Source organism: Pleurodeles waltl, chromosome 7 (genome assembly GCF_031143425.1).
Source record: "Pleurodeles waltl isolate 20211129_DDA chromosome 7, aPleWal1.hap1.20221129, whole genome shotgun sequence".
Lineage (NCBI taxonomy): Eukaryota > Metazoa > Chordata > Amphibia > Caudata > Salamandridae > Pleurodeles > Pleurodeles waltl.
Window position 1 is genome coordinate 45,787,960 of NC_090446.1, and position 22,608 is coordinate 45,810,567.

The 22,608-nt window shown below is 44.6% G+C and overlaps 1 protein-coding gene across 1 annotated transcript in view; it reads right to left on the bottom strand.

The window, feature by feature from the left end:
• Nucleotides 1–493: 493 nt before the first annotated feature.
• The window catches only part of TMEM139 (transmembrane protein 139), a 101,566-nt gene continuing 79,451 nt past the window's right edge, over nt 494–22,608 (bottom strand). The window contains exons 2-3 of the mRNA XM_069242886.1: nt 11,105–11,447; nt 494–6,358 (exon numbers count right to left, since the gene is read on the bottom strand). Coding sequence (XP_069098987.1) covers nt 5,899–6,358; nt 11,105–11,370 — 726 coding nt within the window. The 5' untranslated portion in view covers nt 11,371–11,447 and the 3' untranslated portion in view covers nt 494–5,898. The remainder of the gene's footprint in view (nt 6,359–11,104; nt 11,448–22,608) is intronic.

Sequence of the window (22,608 nt, forward strand, 5' to 3'; positions counted from 1 at the left end):
AGTTCCAGTTTATTAAGTGAAGGTTCTATATAGATCTCATCACCCGCTCAATGCAAAGTACACTCTGCCCGCACTTGGCTTCAGAACTGACCTCACCCCCCCGCACAGTCACAGGCTATGTCTCTCTTCAGAAATGTCCTGCATGCACGTCAAGGTTACAGCTTCTACTCACCCTACTACAGTTGTCTTTAGGTGACTAAGGATGCTTCTAGGTTTCATTCTAGCCTATGGTTGTGCTATTTTGAAAGGACGTTGTCAATACTGCAGTTTCACTCTTTGGCAGCCAGTGCCCTGAATGGTTGCTACAGTGTTCCCATGAGCCCCAACTCAGGACCAAACTTTCTGCAATGTTCTTGCATCAGCACCCCACATCCAACAAGACTTTAAACCTGCAACCAGAAGCTGCTCTCCCAAGCTTTGCCCACACGAATCCCACTTTTAATACATTTGAGTAAAAGCAAAAACAATTTTTCAGCAATAATTTACAGGCTCATCAGTATAAAAATAATTTTAATGAAGGCATTAGTGATTGTTCCATTGAGTTTCATTCCTTTAGTGGCAGTTCCCAGAGTTCATCTGTGTTCAGGCGCTCAGTGCTTGGAGTACAGTTAGATGGGAGCAGCTCCTCCCCATGGATGTCCAGCTTTCGTCAATTGTCTGCGTGCAGGCCGGTCAGCGGTCTGCGGAGGACCTAACTTGGGCAAGTAGCAGAGGGTAAGTAGTCAAGACTCTGGGGAGAAAAGGTGGGAGCTTGGGAAACGTCTTACCTGTTAACAAGGCTAGAGCACCTTGGATATTGAGCATCTGACCATAAATGAATGTCCCAAAAACAGAGCACAACAAGTGTGACACTGCAGCAAGAGTTAGACCACTTCAGTTAGACCACACGCCTGCCTGTGAGTTGAAGAAACTGGACATTATCTTGCGAACTCCCTTACCATGCAGGCACAACTATATCAGTGGTATTCAAAAACATTTTTGTTCCCCTTGCTGGCCTGAGACGTTTAATAAATCTAAACCTTTGCAAATGGACGGTAGTGCTGATGAGGCTTCAGTCAACCCATGGTTGGATCACTGTAATACTTTCTACTGGTTTTACCGAAGGACATGTGGGTAAACTTCAGCTTGGCCACAATGCTGCAGTTCTCGTGGTTTGGGAGTTCACCAATGGGACAAACTGACTGTGGCTCCTTTTGTCGCCCAAAGTCCAGTACAAATGACGGTGTCTTACTTGCAGATGCCTTCAAGGGAGAGCTCAGACTATCTGCACTACAGTCTGTTGTTGTGTTCCACTGAGGAGCCAGCATTCTGTCTCAAGGCATCTGGTCACCAACCCCTGCCTTACAGACTGACAACAGTGCAGGGGAAGATGCCAAGGGTCTTTTGGGGCTCATCTATGGAATACCCTCCCCACTCCTCTGCGTGCACAAGGAAACTTTGAAATGAAAAATTTACGAAAAAGGATGGAGTAGATACTTATTCTAGATATTTCAAGTATTTTCCTTTTAGATCAGCACATTGAGGCAGCTGTATAATGCACTATATAAATGTTCATCTGCTTTACAAAAAATATAAAAGATGGTCTGGAACAAAATGCAGAGCTTTCTCACATTTTTGTGAGATGTGTTTAATGGAGAAGTCCAATCCCCTGGGCAATCATTTATATAAACTGTATCGCACTGCAACAAAACTGGTCAATAAGATAGTAAAACTCAAAATGACTTCTTTTTTAATTGTCTTGAAGAATTGTTACTGTTGAGAAGTCTTACATGCTATTTTCGTTGGCATTTATGAATTTTATTTAGTCGAAAACTTTACACATACTTAACAGTTATTTCTTTGAAAGACATTTTCTTGAAAACACAGAGGGGCACTATTTTTTTAAAAAAAGCTTAGTTTTTCCATCAGTTTCTTTAGGATGATTTGGGGACAAGTACCTTGTTATAGCACCTTTAAAATATATTCTTCTAAAAAATAACGCCTGGGTATTAGAATACGTGATTTCGCTCTTTTTTTTGTTTTTTTTAAACCAATCAACTCTCAACACAACAGGTTCTCTAAAATATGTTTCTATCGCTTCCTAATTTTGATACAACATATTTGGCAAATTATGCATAATTTCTCAAAGATGACCACGTTATGAGCTAGCTCTCCATGTATGCATAAGTGCCTATATAATTCTGGTCCTGAACTCCTTTCTGGGCTACACATCTATCTTTGCATACTAAGCTGTGACCCACACTGTGGAACCAGAAAAGTGCATGGCTTTTTAAGTAAACAAGGTGGCAAGGTCTAGCATTGCTCTTTATTCTATAACATTTACACTTGAACAAATCTGAAGATGCTTTGGGCAGTGTCGCAATGTTCACAAAAATGTCCTCCAGCTCTGCATGATCACACAGACCATCAGAAATGTGCCCGCCGACCTCCCATTTCGCTCATCTAATTAAGATAAAATAAATTGGCTATAACTCAATAACTCAGATGTCCAGGTACTTCCAAATTCACTCCAGGGTGTTTCTTTGCCAATCTGGGCTTAAGACTTTCCCTTTTAGGAAATGAAACAAAAGTGTCACAGTAAAATACTCAGGTGGCTTGTCTTTGGGGCTGTAGAATGCTACACATGACATCACAAGTGATAACTTAAGTAAAAGTGTAGTATTATGGCATTCTTGGCTCAGCAACACAGTGCTACAGAAGTCCTTTAAAATCATGTCCAGGTGAACATTCACACCTTCTGAGGTCTCAGAGCCTTCTGCTCAGGTGACATTGAACCATGAAAAATCACCCGTGAAGCCCATAGATTCAACTCAGTCTCATAAGTGCCATCTCGCACATGAACAACCATCTAAGTGGCTCTTCATAAATCCATCACACCTTACTAAGGCTAAAAGTGTGGAGTGTTACCACCACACACCAATGCTATCTAAGAAGTTTAATCTTTGCATAGTTGTTTATAATTAATACTACAGCTCTGAACGTGGAAGGTTCTAACAATGATAACAACATATACAAACACACCTCCTACACGACTTGCCAGCAACTATGATATAACGTAAAGGCATTATTGCTATAGTTACTTTTCACTGATAAGAAATTTCACTGTTGGGGACATTTCTTCTTTTCATGTCCAAAACTCAGAAGCAATGAAGCCACAAGAAGTGTCAATTGCGGACAAAATAAGATCAAGAACACAGGAAACAGACAGACATTAATGTATTTACATGAGAAACTGTAGACAGTAGAGCAAAGAGTGGAAGAGAAATAGCTCTAGGGAAACACTAGAGAAAGTTGCTCCACAAACCCTTGGATGAGCCACTGGAAGAAGAAATATGGACAATGATTCTGGTGTCAGCAACTAAGCTAATAAGAACCATAGGGTAAAGCTAGAAAGGGCTTCTGATCCACACCACAGACACAGAAACCACGAGAGACCACTTGGAGAAAGCTGATAGAGGATCAGCAGAACACATTGTGTGTTGAGTTGGCTGTTGGTGTTCAAAGTGAAGCAAAGCCTAGAACCCAGACCTAGGAGCACCATTCTCCGACCTCGGCACACTGGTGCTGCCGCTGGATGGCTTACGGGACCATCAAATATTTCAAGAATCCTGTGAAATGGCTCCTGGCATTGGATCCACCGTGTTCTAAGGTGGGCCTGGTGCATTATTAGAAACATTGGATCAGACATCTTATCGTGTCTTTGTTCTACGGGGGGCTGGTTGGGAATCAAAACTTAAGGAGTTGTAAAAAGTGCTGCTGCCTGAGGATACAACTTGTGGAATCTGTGTGTAGCAGCAACCCTCAAGGCACGCAGCAGCATAGTGCGACACACCTGGGCCAGCTTTCCGTTCTGTGGTATGCACACTTAAACCCAATGCAACCCGAGGACAGTTCTGGTGCCTTTGTAGGGTCTGGTAATCGGAGGGCTATCATCCATGGTAGAGGTAGTCTGTTGAAAGATCAGTCTCCAAGTTAATGAGGGGGCAGGATATTTGTGCAGAAATAGTAATCAAATTGAAGAAGAATGTGTGATCCTTTTAATGAGAGGAAACGTTCTGCAGTCCCCTTGTTGTGCAAGACCCAATCAAGGAGGTCCTAGATCAGTGCCTTGATGACCTCTTTGACGGGAGGGAGGGATCTGTGCTTGGACTGTGCAGTCACTTGGGAGGCAGTGCAGTTGTTCAGACAACCCCATATCTTCTGCAAATGACCTATTACTTCACCAATGTGGCTCTGAAGTAAGCCTCTGTGGGTAAGGGCTGGGGTGTCGGGGGGGGGGGGGGGGGGTAGAGATATTCCTGCCCTCTTAGAGAAACACCCTTGGAATTTGTGTAACGTGATGACAGTTCTCCTCTTTAATGTAGGAATCTATGTGACCCATTTACTCAAAGGTATTGTCTGAAGCATATTACTTTGCACCTGTGTCAAAATCCAGGGCCAATCCATTTGCACCACTTTGCTGCTTGTATAGCAGAACGTGTGTGTTATAATATTTGTACTCGGTCCTACTTAAAGGAACTGTAGAAAATGCTTTTTCCACTCTTTAAACGTGAAAAAGTGGACTACGATTGAGGCAGAACTGGTGTATTTCTTTTTTTATTACAAACTAAACAGTCATTGCACATTGAGCTTGCCCCATTTTATTCTTGGACCAGAAATTCTTTGTTAAATACTTATATCACCCATTTAAAACAATCTATAAAGAAGGCTTGTGCACAGTATGTTCCATTGTGATTCCACTCTGCAGTCCCCCTTTTTTTACTCATGTTCCAAAAATCTCTTTGTGATATGGAATGGACCAAATTGTGTTTGCTCAATTCCCCACTACACAAGCAACAAAACAGTGCAAAGTGGATGTACCTTGTTTTCTGTGACAGTGCACAAGTGAGCACAAGGTGAATGGATGCCTTGTGCCCTGCATGGTGTGCAGGACATCTGCCTCACAGCACAGATATCACGTGTGTGTAACCCAAGGGCTGGTGTCGATGGACTTCCCCTGTAAGGTCACTACTGAATGAAGTCGGTCTAGCTTGTCAGTCGTGTAGTTATAGCGCCTATTTGACGATAGCTTTGGTACTGGAGACAAGCACAGAAGCTAGCTCTTTGGATCCCTGTATAATGCATTCCATACTGGATCTGCATCCTTGAGGGATAACTCTGCTGTATATGGCAGGAACCCTAAGAACCCTTGCTGTCCAATGCTGGTGCATACCTGATGGGTGTACCTTGAGGGATAGCTCTACTGTGGGTGGCATTAGAGTGCCCTTGATGCCTCCACTGAGGAAGTTAAGAATGTCAAGGCAGCTACAAGGCTAGTTCTGAGGTTTGAAGGAAAACTGTCTGGGTTACTGTAACTTTCTAAGATATGTGCCTGCGTAAGTCGTCCGTTGTAATGGACTACAATTGACCTTATAATGCGGGGCTCATGCCTGTGTGACCCCTCCCTCCTAAATATGTCCATGTTTCTTCATGGACCCATTCCAGCGAGCTGACCCTCCATGGTGTCTGCAGTCCCTGGCAGTGGCACAGCCCTGTAAACCCAACCTGCGCAAGATGACAAATTATTGCAGAGACAGACGTGCCCAGACAGTATATTAAACCTATGCAAACCCCCTATTGTTGCATTTTGGCACAGACAACCCCTCCACCGTGTCCTTATGGATGGTGGCGGTGACCTTTGACCAACATTATACTTTTGAAGTGCGCAGGTGCAGTCACCGTCCGCCGTTGGTGGGAATGACAAATCCCGGTCATGTGTCCAAAACCAGAAGGACAATTTGCATAGTGACCATTTCCGGCTTTAGCAGCCACGTGTGTGCTGCCCCTCGGAGGTAGGCCACATTATGTTGTGGTGCTGTCCTCGCATCACTGTTGCACTCATTAAGCCCTAATAAAATCCTATTCCACAGGTTGAAAATTCCCTTCCGCTAATGGATGTTCTTCAACTTCAAGGTACGACGGGGGAGGTGTCAGCGGTTCAAGGTGCATCGACACGTCTTTCAGTGCTAAGATTTCATGGATGTCCGAGCTGATCCTTCGCAGCTGGTGGGGCATTATAATCCTTGGACTCCTCACAATTCCGGAGTGCGCTGCTTGAATTCCACCATGGGTAGCAGATGAGTCCACTGCCACTGGGCTCCTCCCATCTACAGACTCCGCCTCCTGTGTGCGGGGGGGCACAGTGGCTGGCCCTCTAGGCTCCAAGTCTATTACGCTGTAAGGAGGGGGCTCACTCAGCTCAGCGGCGAGGGGGCTCTGACCAGACCCGAGCCCCACGGTCCAGATCTCAATAGGGTGCTGCAGGTATCTGGGGTCCACCACTTCTTCATATGTCGGGACAGCATACGCGGCAGAGTTACTGCAGTAAGGAAACCACAAAACGTTAGGATGCAGTTTGTGAGTTAACAGACAGGCTAAAATATCTTCATAAAGATTCAATTAGACACACACACAAAATACCTTTTCAGGCTTAAAGTGCTGCATTAATCAGGCCAAAAATGAAGTAGGGACCTCTGGGCATATCCCATGTTTAATTGGAAAGCAACTCTTTATATAGCACCCGACAACACCAGCGACACTCTGAATCTGCCTATCTCAATTGTCTGGTTTTCAAGCAGAGTTTTTAAGCCTAGGATTAGCACAGCGCATCCATCCCGAGCTAGAAAGTGACAAAGCCTTTTGCCACAGAATCCTCTTGACATTCTCAGGCTTTCATCTTACACAGGTTCATAAAATGAGCAGCACTGATCAGAGTATTAATACTCATGATTAAATAGTGCCATTTAATTTGTAGTGTGTGTTTTATAAATGGGCAATATTGTGTATTATTAATTTAGTCATGAAAACAGTCATTTTAGTTCAATTTAAATAAAGAAACACATTGGCCAAACTGATGTAAAAAAGTTCACTGAAAACAAAAACAGTTGTGCTTGGGATCAGGATCCATATTTTACATAATAACCATGCAAAGCATAACTCAAACACCAGATGCATGTACATGCAAAGTTTCCTTTGGGGATTAAAATGGGAGATGTCACTCGCTTTATCTCCACTTTTTGGTCTTTCCTTGAAGGATCTTCATGAAGCATGTAATTCAAAACCATAATCAGGTGATCATTTTTATTGGAAAGTTGTGTGAAGATTCGTCAAATAGGGTCAAAGTTATACGAAAACAAAAAAATGCCTTTTCAATGGAAAGTCTTGTCCTAACTATAAATACTCACTGGCTGTGACCAGTGTGTTTTGTATATCACTGAAAAACCCAGTTAAAAAGTGAGTTATGGCTCTTGTTCAGTTGTGTAACACTGAAATTAGCTACTTAAGGCTATCAACACACAACATATTCTATAGCCAAATCAAAAAGGCTCTGGTATTATACAGTCATTGTGGCATTGTTTAAAACAACGTTTTGAAAAAAAAGAGACTGTACAATTCCACTGTGTTTAACAAATATTATTGAACAGTATAGTTAATCAGCAGGTCCAAAGGTGGTTGTACTCTTCAAACAGTTTTGAGAAATAAAACAGAGTGGTCAGTTAGTGAAACTGATCTGAGTTGCTAGACAGAGGTCTATATCGCTAATAAAATTGTATCAGAGGCGATACATGCAGACAATCGAACATAAAATATTTATTGTAAAGTGGATGTTGCTTTTATACGCTGAAGAAACTATAGTAAACCTTATAGTTCTGCAGAGGTGGGGACCAAGTCAAGAACAAACCCCAGCGGGATACAGATACAAATCATGAGAATATCTAATGCGTTTTACATGGAGAAGATAAGGATGTTAACGGTATGTTTTTCAGTCCAAACGTAGCCTTAACAATATCTAGTTAAATCCAAGCATAGCCAACACGTTTCGTCTTTATCCAAGACTTCATCAGGGCTGTAGATGCGGAGAAATACATGCTTAATGCCATCTACATAAGTATACAAAAAGGAAAGTATGAGATGGAAATTGAAAATTCAAAGGGGTAAGCTAATAGAACCAAGAAATGGGAAGGAGACAGTTAAGGGCAGGAAGAGACAAAAGAATAATGAGAGACAGGGAAGAAAGCACTGATGGATAAAGTAGAGTGAGGAAATGAGAGAAAGTAAGAAAAAGAACACAAGGAAAAAAGAAGAAATAAGCCAATGAGATGAAAGAGGATATGAAAATAAACGGAGGAAAAGAAATTGGAAGGGTTCGAGAGTCAAGAGGGTATGAAATTGAGCTCATAGTACTAAAGAGAATTTTGTACCTTTATACATTTGCCTAACAGCCATGCTTATAAAGTTTGTTTTGCTCACATATGAAGGAACACAAAGTCTTCCCTGGTTTGGTTTTTGACTAGTTTGCACTGCTTCTGGTCCTGTTATGCGTTGTTATGTTTTATTATTTCCCATAAAACTATCAGCAGTCAACATAAAAAGCAGGGTTGCAAAAGAAGGTAAAGGAGAGAGGACAGATGACATCGGGAAAGCAGATGAGAGGCAGGAACACTGACTAAATGGCAACAGACCTAAAGAGAAACAATGTGAAAAATAAAAATACTGACAAATAATCTTTTAATTATTCATTTTATTAAACTTGTGACTAGCATATCCAGCTCTCAGAAAGTCAGGCAGTAAACAAGGCACTATTTGTATCCTTTTCTTGGTGTGGACAGACACAAGCTGCACTTATAGGCATTATCAGTCAGCCCTCTTTATCCATTGGTCTGTTCAACTGTCATTCACGTTTAGCTTTCACTCTCCGCAGCATTCAGCATTCAGCATTCAGCATGGGCCGGTGGGTCAGCCCACGTGAGCCACTGGTTACTTTCTTTCTGAGTGACGGCATACTTCCCAAGCAGGACCCACAGTAGTCCATTCTAGTGCCAAGGACCGGTGGGCCAGTCTTTTTTTTTTCTTGTTTATTTATACTTTTTATAAACCTATTTTAAACTTTGTAGGTTTGGGGCAGCTCCCAGACACTGCTACACGTCACCACTGATTACAGTGCACCTCATACTTGGTACACAGCGCTTGCAGCCACCCATGTCTCAGCATTGTTGAGGCCGGTAGGATGTTGCATGAAACACACAAACATGTTGGGAGGAATGCTCGCAAATAGTCTAACCACTGGCAATCATTCTGAGTAGCATTCCCTTCCATGCATTTTTGCCCACCATCTCACCTCAGATTAGACCCAGCCATAGACGTGGGTCCCAGGCTCACTGTGCCACTAGAACCAAGCTTTACATGACTGAAAAAGCCCAACTACACAAAAACCCACCTTGGATTGCTTGTGTTTTGGTTCCGAGTGGACCTGGCTTGGTAGTTTGGGACGGAATGATCCCGTTGGGGCAGGACCAAGCCTGATTGGCACATGGCTGTACCTAATCAGAGGTGGGAAGGTGGGAAAACAAACTTTGTACTGGGATACAGGTCATCTAATTACCAGTGGCTGAGATTAAGTCAAAGAAACCATGCATCACTTTTTGATGTGGCAAATCATGTCGCGGGTTTTGCTATAGAAGAACCCAATTCATTTGCTAGGGGTTACATGTGATCTAAGTAAGCATGTGTTCATATCTATGTAACATATGTATCTCTGTATGAAACTGAGTAATTCAAAGGTGTAAATTCAAACAATGTACAGAATTTTGCATCGAAATAAAGCACCCTGTGGTGTTCAGTATTGCTTCCCAGCTAATTCATGCAATACTTAGTATCTATAAGGTGTTTCTATAGTGTGGACCTAGCAAAAAGACAGCAGGGTGCTCTACAGGATAGAACATAGGCACAAAGTAAACACGGGACAGGTGAGGATGGTTGTGATGTGGTGCTCTTTAAAGAGGTGAATCTTCAACTCCTTCCTAAATGGAAGCAGCGTTGGGCGGTCCTTGTGGATGTGAGGATGTTATTCCAGTTCCTGGAAACTTAGGAGGAAATAGCATGTTGCTATGTTTTATTTTTACTTACAACACATGGATACATACATGTCTAAGTGTGACACTGGTGATAGTGCAACTAGTAGTGTGTTAAGTTTAGTTACTGTGTGTTGCACATGCCCTGACCTAGTGACCTGGAGGAACTGACAATGCACTGTGCAGCACAGACAAACACACTGAATGCAGATTGAACTTCCAGTCCTGTAGTGAGTAAGATCTCCTCAGATGATCTCACAAACACAACTCAGGGGGTTTGTCTTGATCCCAGAAAGCAGTCTATCTGAAAATACTTAGTAGTGTAAATATGTTTATACAGCACTAGACACTCCCGGAGAAGCTCTGAAGTGTACTGATGGATGGGGACCACACCACACCATGAAGCATTGGTTGGAAGAGGGCTGAATGCAGTGTGGTCTTTGTGGGAGGCATTTCTTGGGCAGGGTGGTTTCATTGAAGAAGACATTCTTGGAGTGATAAAAGTAGATTATACTAGATCACCTTTTTTAGTTCTGGGGTCCCTTATACCACATAGGGACAGTGGCCTTCTTCCACTGGGCCGCCCCATTCGCTCTCCCAAACACCTACTGTTTCTCTTCCATTCATTACATTTATATCATTGCCCACACAACCACCCATGGACTTATGCTCTGGTTTCCTGAGCGATGGGCAGGCTCTTAGATTGGTTATGAAAGGTGGTGGAAGGGGGTGTTCTGGGAATACTGTGAGAGTCAAGGTAAGCAGAACATTCTAGAAAAAGGGAGAATTGAGGATAAGGCTTAAAAAGAAGTAAATTAGAGAAGGAAGGTGGAGGTGGAGAAATCAGAGCAGGAAAGGTGTGGCTGAAGGAGATGGGCAGGCACAAGAAAGAAATGAGATGGTGGAAGTCTGGGCAAGAGAGGAGGGAATGACCGGGAGAAGATAGAGCGGTAAAGAGGTATAAATATAGACTCAAACTCGTATTCAGAGTCAGATGTGAAGGAGCACTGGAGGCATACCCGATTTCACACCGTAAACGTCTGTGTTAACAACTGAAAGTGTGGAGAGGGAGGTGCACCCCAGATGGAAGTAGACACAGACACTAGTGGGACAAGGGGCAGCACTGTGAAGGTGGTGACGGGAGGCTGAGAATGGGCAGCAGAGCAGAAAAGACAGACTGACAGTCTGCAGAGGAGCTTGATTGGCTTGCTCACCTCTCTTGGGTCTCCTCTCGTACCCTTCTCTGTTGGGTTGCCGTCTCCACAGCCGAAGACTGCGTGGACGGTCGCTTGGCGAAACACATCACTATCGTGAAGAGCAGGTAGATGATCACCCCGATGACACCGGCCACCAGGAAGAAGACGCCGATGGTGAAGACGTTGCCCGGGATGGTCACCAGGATGATGCCGATGATGAGCATGACCATACCCAAGGTCAACAGGCTCCTTGTGATCCCGTTCCATATCTTCACGGAGGACATGGCCACGCCGGAGGAAGGGCGGCAGATTCAGCAGCACCGGTGCGATGTCCTGCCCTAGCACTGCCAGAGACCTGCATCTGTGAACACACAGGAAGAAGACTGCATCAGGCGCTTGCAGGTGTAGTGGAAAGAAAAATAACAGCGTATACTGTAAAGTTCGCCCAAAGCGGAGGGCAGGGCTGGTGCTACATTAAGCGATGGATTGCAGCCACCTTAGGCCATCAGGGACCATCAGTTTGAAACAAAAGGCCTCAGATAGGACCAGGTTTCTAAATGAGCAAAAGGGCCAAGAGAGCAAAATTACATTCTGAGAGTCTCTCAAAAGCCTTTTTCTGCAACTGCCTGTGGCTCACGCCCACTGAGGTCTATAGAAAGCTTGAATGGGTTCTTAGGAGGTGTACATGGGGTGGAAGGAGGAATCAAAGCAATCTATGGGCCTTTAGCAACCTCACAGCAGCTTCATATTGCTGGGAGTGAACTCGAGGGGACTTGAATGGCTAAAGGAACACAGTCTCACTAAAATGTTGGAGAATACTGGACCCCACAGCAATCATTCTCCTTTTAAACAGAAGCAATACCTAAAAGGGATCATGCATCACTGAGACAGATGTGTAATCAGAAGGCCACATGCTCATGTGGCAGTGTTTACTGCACAGACTTGTATTATTATTGGCAAGAAGCCACTTTGTCAGGGAGACCAGAGTTTCTGACCCTGACGTATGGCAGAATCAGACCTTCCTCTTTCAACAGAGATTCTGCAGAGGTCTCACCACCCACTCACATGTCTTGTCATGCTTACTCTGCGTTTAAACAAGTGTGGAAAACCTGATGTTTGCCTAGGCCTAGGGTTCCAATGAGAGTCCAAGAGGACCTGCTCCAAGGCCTCCTCTCAGCACAACTACAGACTATGCAAGGAAGTACCACCATGAGTCGTCGTACGTGAGAGTATCCATTCTGGGTGTCCTGAGCCAACCCCTGGGCCCCAGGCTGCATCACTCTCCTTTCATTGGGTATTTTTGCTTCACCTTCTTTGTGCATCTTTGCAGCAGCTACAAGCACAGCCTACTTTGTCATGTCCTTAACAAATAATAAAACAGGTAACAGGTATTGCAAGGGCAATAGGTGTGGGTGGATTATAAATGAAAGCACTTTGTGGATTGGTGAGTTTGTGTGTGATTTTGTCAATGGGCAAAATAGGGGCGCACAAAAATGCATCAGTGGCTGGGTGAATTGTTTTGTGGAAGACCTGGCGCCCACCTCCAAGTGAAGTTCATGGGTAAAGTACCAAGATTTATGAATACTTTGAGTTAGGAAGCGTACCTAATGAATAATTGCAGTGCAGAGACACAATCAATTCATGTACACAGGTTGACCAATTCTAATCAGAACCATCAAAAGAGGAAGATTAAAAAAGACAATCAGAAAATGGTTGAAGAGTTGGGCAAAAGCAGAAGTTTGTGAAGATGTGAAGTGAAACACTTGTGTGCGGAAAACCGGCGACACGTGTTTTGCCAAAGGCGACTTTTTCAACGCTTGACTGAATTTTCTTAGTGGTGTAATATCAACATAGGGCAAGAAGTATCTTCCACACAGAGCAAATCCTTGGGTCATAAATGTACCTCTCAGGGTATAGGTAGGAGTAAGAAAAACAGAAAAAGCATGGAGGTATTCTTGTAGACGATTAAATTAAAAAATGGGGGGTTAACTTGTTCGGACATAATCCTCACTAGAGCACAAAATCTTTGGTGCACACCAGTGGTCCTCAACCTTTTGACTTCTGTGGACACCCACTTTCTCTTTACTGGAACCATGGGGACCACCACTAAATCATTATTGGAATCAAGGGACCCTCCGCCGTGTCAATACTGGAAGCCGAGGACTCAAGCATAAACATGGTCGATGATTTGAACCGCAAAACAATACACAAAAAATAGAGAGTCGAGCATTCCATCAAACACACCTAATTTAATTAGCAAACAAATAAAATTTAAAAAATAAAGATATTAATTAGGAAGGTTGGAGCTTTTCTAAATTCATCTCAAACCACACATCGTCCATACTATGTTCTGTTTAATGAATTTGAATTGCTCAACTGTACATTTAGCCACTTTATTTATATACAATTTATTAATCTGTTAATATTAGTTAATTTTCTAAGCAGTCACGGACCCCCGAGGAGGCTTCTCAGACCACAGAGGGTCCCCAGAGCACAGCTGGGGAAACCTCTGGTGGACACCAAAGATTTTGTGCCGTGGTCAGGATTCTGTGTCCGTCACAGACCATCAGCACCAACACTCACCCACCATAAGCATCGCACAATGTTACTTTGTTTGTTGACGTCTGCTTGGGTTGATTCCTATTGTGGCATCAGTCACCAGCTATTTTGCGCCCACTTTTATTAGGTAGGATTTCTGTGAATAATATTCTTTGAATTCACTTCAAGCACATTGGTTAGCGTAGTGGGAGAAGTGGTTGCTCCCCCGGCTGCTGTCCTTGCTACCCCTTCACTATAGGGTTATGTAAGCGGGAGTGCCAGGAAAGGAAATTAATGGGGGAAAGTGTCGGGTTCACCCCAACTCCTTGCTCTTTGCCTAACCCACAGCGCCAAATACCTATCTCTTGAGGGGCTGTGGGTGAAACAAGGAGCGCACTCTGTTGTTATTGGAAATAAACGTTTGTGAAAGGTCACTTCCACTACTGCTGGCGTTTGATGTCCCCGACTGTCCTATTTTTCCCTCTTTCACTCCAAAAAGACCACCTTCTATTCAGGTCCTGTGTCATGGCCTTTTTGTTTAGAGGCCACTGGTAGATAAACATCCACCTCTTTAGACATCTGAGCACTTATCGTGTTCTCCAATGGCTTCCGGTGAGGCAGTGTAGACCCAGCGCGGTTCATTAGCACATCCCCACAGAAACGGAGGAAAAATCCTTTCTCCATTGCTGGTTCCTCGTCATTGGTCTTTACTCTTCTGGTGATGTGGCCTCCAGACCTGGACACAACCCTTTGTTGAGGCCTAATCAATGATCGCAAAATGTATATTACACTCCTTCATGAATAATTCATATGGCAAGGTTCCTTCCATACCTTGGAGTGTGCAAACAAACTCCACCCACATCGGCACTGAGAACTGGAGGTTGGGCAGGAAGAGTTTGGTCAATCACAAAATCTGCTGTCCTAGCTCAAAGAGGAAACAGAGGCACTGCACATGCTTGTCCATGCATGGGGGCAGTCCTTTGAGGCAGAAAGCTCTTCCAGTCCCACAAGTGTGTGCTTTATAAGAGTGGCATACCTGGAAAATGCACACTTAAAATGTAAGAGATGCTTGTGTGTGCCAAGGGGTCATCCCTGTGGAAGTAATATTATACAATACAATAAAATGAAAAAATTATAAAGTGCATAGCTGCTTCTGAAGAAGCGTCCCGGTTCAGGTTATCAACCCTGAAAGGGGGAAAGGCTAACACAGCCCTGCACATAAAAAGCACTGAGAAAGATCATAAACATATTTCATCACAAATGTAGTTTTTTTCCTGAACTGACAGAAAATATAGGAGTACCTTAATGAACTTCTGAATGTAAATTTTCTCAATGGTTCTACTTCATCCTGTTAAGAGCCAGGCGGTTCTTTTGGCAAGGGGGTCAGGTCCATTAAGCCCCTGGGGCTTCATTACTACAGTGCTTTCTGTGACAGTCCTCTATATGACCCATTGCTTGGACTGCAGCTCACAAAACACCTGACAATCCGAGACTGAAAGATCTGTAGAAGATGTGGACTCAAATATAGATGGTTGGCAGCGAGCTACGGCTTCCCCGCTGAAGGAAATTATGTGATCCTGTGCAAATGTTCCCTATTGCTCGGATGCAGATTGCTTGGAAACAAACCAACTCCTAGAGTTACGCACTTCATAGCAACCACTGGCAAAGCCAATAGGTATGGCTTGTAACTAAAAGTGTGTCATAGTTAGAAGAACCAATGGTTAAGTTAACGCTTGGATTGCTGCACCACAATATATGGGAAGAAAAACGTAAGAGTGGACGAGCTACCCTGTGGGGGTCCAATGGAGCTCTCTAGTGGCACAATATTGTCCACACAAGCTAAAAGAGGGCTTCCTAAAGTTGTCAGACATGACGAGAGGCAACTTAGTGGCACCAGTTTGATAGATGACGAGATGTTGAGGACGAAGGAGAGGTCCTACTCCAGTTGATACAGCCACCAAGTCTCCTCATGTCCTCTGTGATATCAACACTTCAACTTTTTCAACTAGTCAGCTTTCATTCCACCCAGAGGAGTATTTTTCTCCCACCTAATGTTATTGGCTGTTTAGTAAACCATTTGGATTCCTATTAAGTGCTTGCATTGCGATGCATAAGGGAATAGTTTATACCTTAAAGGTACACTGGAATAAACACATGCAATACATGTTTTATCTCATACATGTAGGGTTTACAGAGAGCAACTTCTTGTTTTGTTTTTCCACTGCAATTACAGCACATGCATCAGGCTTTCCCTTCGTCCACACAGCACAGGCAATAGCAGTGAAACTGAAGACACACACACACACACTTACCTAATTGTAGGGATCTTCCACCACAGTAATGTTTTGTTTAATACCAATGAAGCAAAACAGCAGCCAGACATGTGTGTCACTGTGCAGCTAGCTTGGATCTTTGAGGAGAGACTGTGGGTGCTTTCAAGGGATCCTAGAGTGTATGGGCTTTGGAGAAGATGTGGCCACTCAGCACAACTAGTTGTGATGCATGTGGACTTTCTTTTAGGGAGGGCTGTATGTCCTCCACACAACACTAGCTTGGGCCGGTGCTACATTCAGATTACTGTTCACAGGTGCCTTCTGCCGCCAAATCAAATGCCCGCAAGAGAACAACAAAAAAAAGGCCTTGATGTTAGTGGAAATGGAAATCTAATTTATCTTGGAACACTAAAAATCAAAGTAATCCTGAAAATAGTGACTGTGCTTAAATGTGTTTGCATATGTTAGCACGTTATAAGCCAGACCTATTGGTGGGGCCAGTGCTTGTTTGTAGATCATTTTAGCTTTGGCAGAGAGATAATGCCGAGTCTACCCAGCCCTAGCAAAGTCTGACTACTTAGAAAGGTCCAGGAGTTAGGCGACTAAGATTTGTTTATAAAGTCATTGTCATCTATTATTATAAACTAAGCCTTAACCTTGGCGTGACACTGGCTAGGTCCTCTGTCAAAACAGAAACCATTTTAGGCTCAGTAGACAAAGAGTAACAGACACCGGAGAGATGGGTGTACAAAGGAGAAAACTGCTGAGACCTCTCTGGGGCCAGTGTCAGACAGATGAGATCTCTCAGGGGCTTGTATTAGAGAGACAGGTGATGTCTCTGAGGGGGAGCAGGGAACCAGGACACCTAGCAACCATCAGAACTGACATGGAGTAACTGCAAGTGACAATCTAAGACAAAGGAGAGCCCAGAAACAGGAGGACTTGGAACAAAAGAAAAAAAAAAAAAAAAATGATGATCACAAAGCAGAAGCCCCATGAAGACTGATGCATTATGGGAACTCTGTCAGACAGCTCACTGGACAGGATCACACCACCTGGATGAGGGATCTACTAGGAAGAAGCCAGACAAACATCAGATTTAAAGCTCTCTCTCCAAATACTGAAATATTCCAGTTCTGGATCAACATTGGGACCTAAATCCAAAAACAATCCCTTTAAGCCGTTGGTGCCAGGTTCTTTGCATTGCCATATTTGGCTCATTGTACTTTCAATACTGATGTACATATAAGTTATATGGAAATATTGTGTACGCCAGTCTCGTGAGGGCAAGGAGGTTGAACAATGTGGTGATTGAGAAGTTAATGAGCAGAGCTTTAAGAAGGATCCGGTGACCAGGATTCTCCGCATGAGGAAAGAGAAAATGATGACATATCCGAGTTAATCTGACTGGAGGACAAGAGGGTGGTACTTCCCTTCCAGCGTCTCCATGTTATAACAGAATTGAATAACTCATGGGATCCAGACACAGGAAGACATCCTGAAAGCAAAAGGGAGAACACGTGGACTAGCGAATGAGGCCATCCACGTGCTCACCATCAATTTGCAAGAATACATTTTGAGAAGATCTGCGCAGCCGACTACAACGGAAGGATGTCGATCGTAGACCTTGGGGATCTTTTCAGAAACCTAGCCCTGGTGGGAATGCTACACCGCAGCTGTAATCATATAGGATGAAAGGGAACAGCCCAATGTCAGGTAACTGTGCCTGATTTGTTAAAAAAAAAAAATTACGTGCCAGGGCCCTCGTCAGGATGCCACTACAGCTTGCATCACCCATTGCCCTTGCCAGTGACAGTACATAGACAACTACTAGCTATCACTCTGCTACAAGTGTGACAATTCAGATTATCTGAGACTCCCAAATTTATAAGAATGGATCGGGCGACAGGGATCAGTTGGTTTTAAAGCATATTGAATTGATACACAACTATTGTTCTGCTCATCTCTAAATTAAATAAACAGCTCCACCATGTGGAAGCTGTCATAAGTGCTGTTGGTGACAATTAAGTTTCAGTGCTAAGTAAGGGAAAGCACCAACTCAAATTAAGCACTGTCAGGTAACAACAATTCCTATCACCTTCTCTGTGCTCAGTGTGGACTGGGTACTTATTGGACTAACCCAAGAGGTACAGAGACACTACAGAAGCAGGTTCAGTAACCATGTGGCTTCCGCTCATTCCATGATCTGGAGAAGGCTTGTTGTGGGGGGGCCTCCTAAGGGGGGTCTTTTAGGGTAAACTGAGGGACTATGGGGTCCTGTTGTCCCTAATCCCTCTGCCTGTCCCTCTTCCCTTCCTTGTACCCTAGGGAGAAGAGAATTGAAGAGTCTGTAGCGCGAGTTTAAATCACAACACATGACAATACCTGAACATCTCGAATAAAGGTGTGTCCATTTGAGGGCAACAAGGGACCCAAACTGTGCCTGCCTCCCTGGACACCATTAACATGGGAATGATGCCCAATGGGATTCACTGCATTAATATTAATTCTACGTGGAAAGCATGAAAACCTGGCATGGATCAGGCCCTCATAAACGAACGCTGGAGATCCACGTTCCAATATTTAACCATTAGAGTTGCATTAATGGTAGTAGATAGTTATTACAACTTGAGATAATATTGAATAATGCATCGATTGATTAGCACTCAAAAGCATTTGGGAACTAAAAAGGCTCTTTTGGTTTAATTGTCATTTTAGTGCTCCAAGGAAAGACATTCTAACCCAGGTCCTGCGGAACTCATTGTTGCACTGCCACAGTGTAAGAGGCTGGACTGGCTTGTAGTGAGTACCAAGAGGTACTTGCACCTTGCACCAGGCCCAGTTATCGCTTATTAGTGTATAGGGTGTCTAGCAGCTTAGGCTGATAGATAATGGTAGCTTAGCAGAGCAGCTTAGGCTGAACTAGGAGACGTGTGAAGCTACTACAGTACCACTTAGTGTCATATGCACAATATCATAAGGAAACACAATACACAGTTATACTAAAAATAAAGGTACTTTATTTTTATGACAATATGCCAAAGTATCTTAGAGTGTACCCTCAGTAAGAGGATAGGAAATATACACAAGATATATATACACAATAGCAAAAATATGCAGTATAGTCTTAGAAAACAGTGCAAACAATGTATAGTTACAATAGGATGCAATGGGGAAACATAGGGATAGGGGCAACACAAACCATATACTCCAAAAGTGGAATGCGAACCACGAATGGACCCCAAACCTATGTGACCTTGTAGAGGGTCGCTGGGACTATTAGAAAATAGTGAGAGTTAGAAAAATAACCCTCCCCAAGACCCTGAAAAGTGAGTGCAAAGTGCACTAAAGTTCCCCTAAGGACAAAATAGTTGTGTTAGAGGAATAATGCAGGAAAGACACAAACCAGCAATGCAACAACTGTGGATTTCCAATCTAGGGTACCTGTGGAACAAGGAGGACCAAGTCCAAAAGTCACAAGCAAGTCGGAGATGGGCAGATGCCCAGGAAATGCCAGCTGCGGGTGCAAAGAAGCTTCGACTGGACAGAAGAAGCTGAGGTTTCTGCAGGAACGAAAAGGGCTAGAGACTTCCCCTTTGGTGGACGGATCCGTCTCGCCTTGTAGAGTCGTGCAGAAGTGTTTTCCCGCCGGGAGGACGCCAACAAGCCTTGCTACACGCAAATCGTGCGTTTGGCGTTTTTGGACGCTGCTGGGGCCCAGGAGGGACCAGGAGGTCGCAAATTGGACCTGAAGAGAGAGGGGACGTCGAGCAAGACAAAGAGCCCTCACTGAAGCAGGTAGCACCCGGAGAAGTGCCAGAAACAGGCACTACGAGGATGCGTGAAACGGTGCTCGCCGAAGTTGCACAAAGGAGTCCCACGTCGCCGGAGACCAACTTAGAAAGTCGTGCAATGCAGGTTAGAGTGCCGTGGACCCAGGCTTGGCTGTGCACGAAGGATTTCCGCCGGAAGTGCACAGGGGCCGGAGTAGCTGCAAAGTCGCGGTTCCCAGCAATGCAGCCCAGCGAGGTGAGGCAAGGACTTACCTCCACCAAACTTGGGCTGAAGAGTCACTGGACTGTGGGGGTCACTTGGACAGAGTCGCTGGATTCGAGGGACCTCGCTCGTCGTGCTGAGAGGAGACCCAAGGGGCCGGTAATGCAGATTTTTGGTGCCTGCGGTTGCAGGGGGAAGATTCCGTCGACCCACGGGAGATTTCTTCGGAGCTTCTGGTGCAGAGAGGAGGCAGACTACCCCCACAGCATGCACAAGCAGGAAAACAGTCGAGAAGGCGGCAGGATCAGCGTTACAGAGTTGCAGTAGTCGTCTTTGCTACTATGTTGCAGGTTTGCAGGCTTCCAGCGCGGTCAGCGGTCGATTCCTTATCAGAAGGTGAAGAGAGAGATGCAGAGGAACTCGGCTGAGCTCATGCATTCGTTATCTAAAGTTTCCCCAGAGACAGAGACCCTAAATAGCCAGAAAAGAGGGTTTGGCTACCTAGGAGAGAGGATAGGCTACTAACACCTGAAGGAGCCTATCAGCAGGAGTCTCTGACGTCACCTGGTGGCACTGGCCACTCAGAGCAGTCCAGTGTGCCAGCAGCACCTCTGTTTCCAAGATGGCAGAGGTCTGGAGCACACTGGAGGAGCTCTGGACACCTCCCAGGGGAGGTGCAGGTCAGGGGAGCGGTCACTCCCCTTTCCTTTGTCCAGTTTCGCGCCAGAGCAGGGGCTAAGGGGTCCCTGAACCGGTGTAGACTGGCTTATGCAGAATTGGGCACCTCTGTGCCCAACAAAGCATTTCCAGAGGCTGGGGGAGGCTACTCCTCCCCTGCCTTCACTCCATTTTCCAAAGGGAGAGGGTGTCACACCCTCTCTCAGAGGAAGTTCTTTGTTCTGCCATCCTGGGCCAGGCCTGGCTGGACCCCAGGAGGGCAGATGCCTGTCTGAGGGGTTGGCAGCAGCAGCAGCTGCAGTGAAACCCCAGGAAGGGCAGTTTGGCAGTACCAGGGTCTGTGCTACAGACCACTGGGATCATGGGATTGTGCCAACTATGCCAGGATGGCATAGAGGGGGCAATTCCATGATCATAGACATGTTACATGGCCATATTCGGAGTTACCATTGTGAAGCTACATATAGGTAGTGACCTATATGTAGTGCACGCGTGTAATGGTGTCCCCGCACTCACAAAGTTCAGGGAATTGGCTCTGAACAATGTGGGGGCACCTTGGCTAGTGCCAGGGTGCCCTCACACTAAGTAACTTTGCACCTAACCTTTACCAGGTAAAGGTTAGACATATAGGTGACTTATAAGTTACTTAAGTGCAGTGTAAAATGGCTGTGAAATAACGTGGACGTTATTTCACTCAGGCTGCAGTGGCAGGCCTGTGTAAGGATTGTCAGAGCTCCCTATGGGTGGCAAAAGAATTGCTGCAGCCCATAGGGATCTCCTGGAACCCCAATACCCTGGGTACCTCAGTACCATATACTAGGGAATTATAAGGGTGTTCCAGTAAGCCAATGTAAATTGGTAAAAATGGTCACTAGCCTGTTAGTGACAATTTGAAAGTAATGAGAGAGCATAACCACTGAGGTTCTGGTTAGCAGAGCCTCAGTGAGACAGTTAGGCACCACACAGGGAACATATACATGCACACCTATGAGCACTGGGGCCCTGTGTGACAGGGTCCCAGTGACACATACATATAGGCCACAAACCTATGAGCACTGGGGTCCTGACCAGCAGGATCCCAGTGACACATAACAACCATACTGAAAACATAGTGTTTTCACTATGAGCACTGAGGCCTGGCTATCAGGATCCCAGTGAGACAGTGAAAACAGTGACAAACACCCTGACATACACTCACATACAGGCCAAAAGTGGGGGTAACAAGGCTAGAAAGAGGCTACCTTCTCACACACAGCGACAGACATCCAAGCCAGGACCCCTCTCTCTCCATCACCTCATGTGCCCTCCACACTAGTATTTCATCTGATTCCACTCCTGAACTGGCTCTGCCGCCGTACGATTCTCTAACTGCTCATTTACTCTTAAGGAAGATTACATACTACAAAAACACCCAGAATTAAAAAAACAATCCTTGAATACTTCAAAAGAATTATATATTTGTTTTCAAGGAGTGTACTGCAATACTATAGAAGATAAACAGTATGGTGTTTTTTTTTTCTTCAGAAAAAAAAACCCACAATTGTTCTTCCAATTTACTTAGGAGTATTAGCTGCTTTGGTGTGGATTTTGCTGGTAAATTGTATTCTGTATTTTCTTGCATAGTATGAAATTCAAATTGTGTGTAAAATCTGACTAGGACCTGAACGGGGGACAGATTGTGTTTTGCAAGGATGGTACAGCGCACAAACACACAGGACAGCTGCTTGGACAACTGCTCCATTAAGGCCACTGCAGACAGCGTTCTTACAGCATCACCATGAATGACCACAAGAGGGTGCCAGATTACAACAAAAGACCACAGAGCATCCTTGCTGTTAGGCCAAAGGATAAAAACAACAAGGTGATTAATGGAATGCTATCACCCCTCATCAGCCAGGCTAGTTTCAATCCGGTGGCACAGAGAGCCCGGGGACGCATGTCTGGATATACCCGACACATTTAGGACAGCAAATAGAACAAGCATTTTCAATGCAATGGGTCTTTCATTTGCTCGAGTTAGGGCTATTAGCGTTGTAA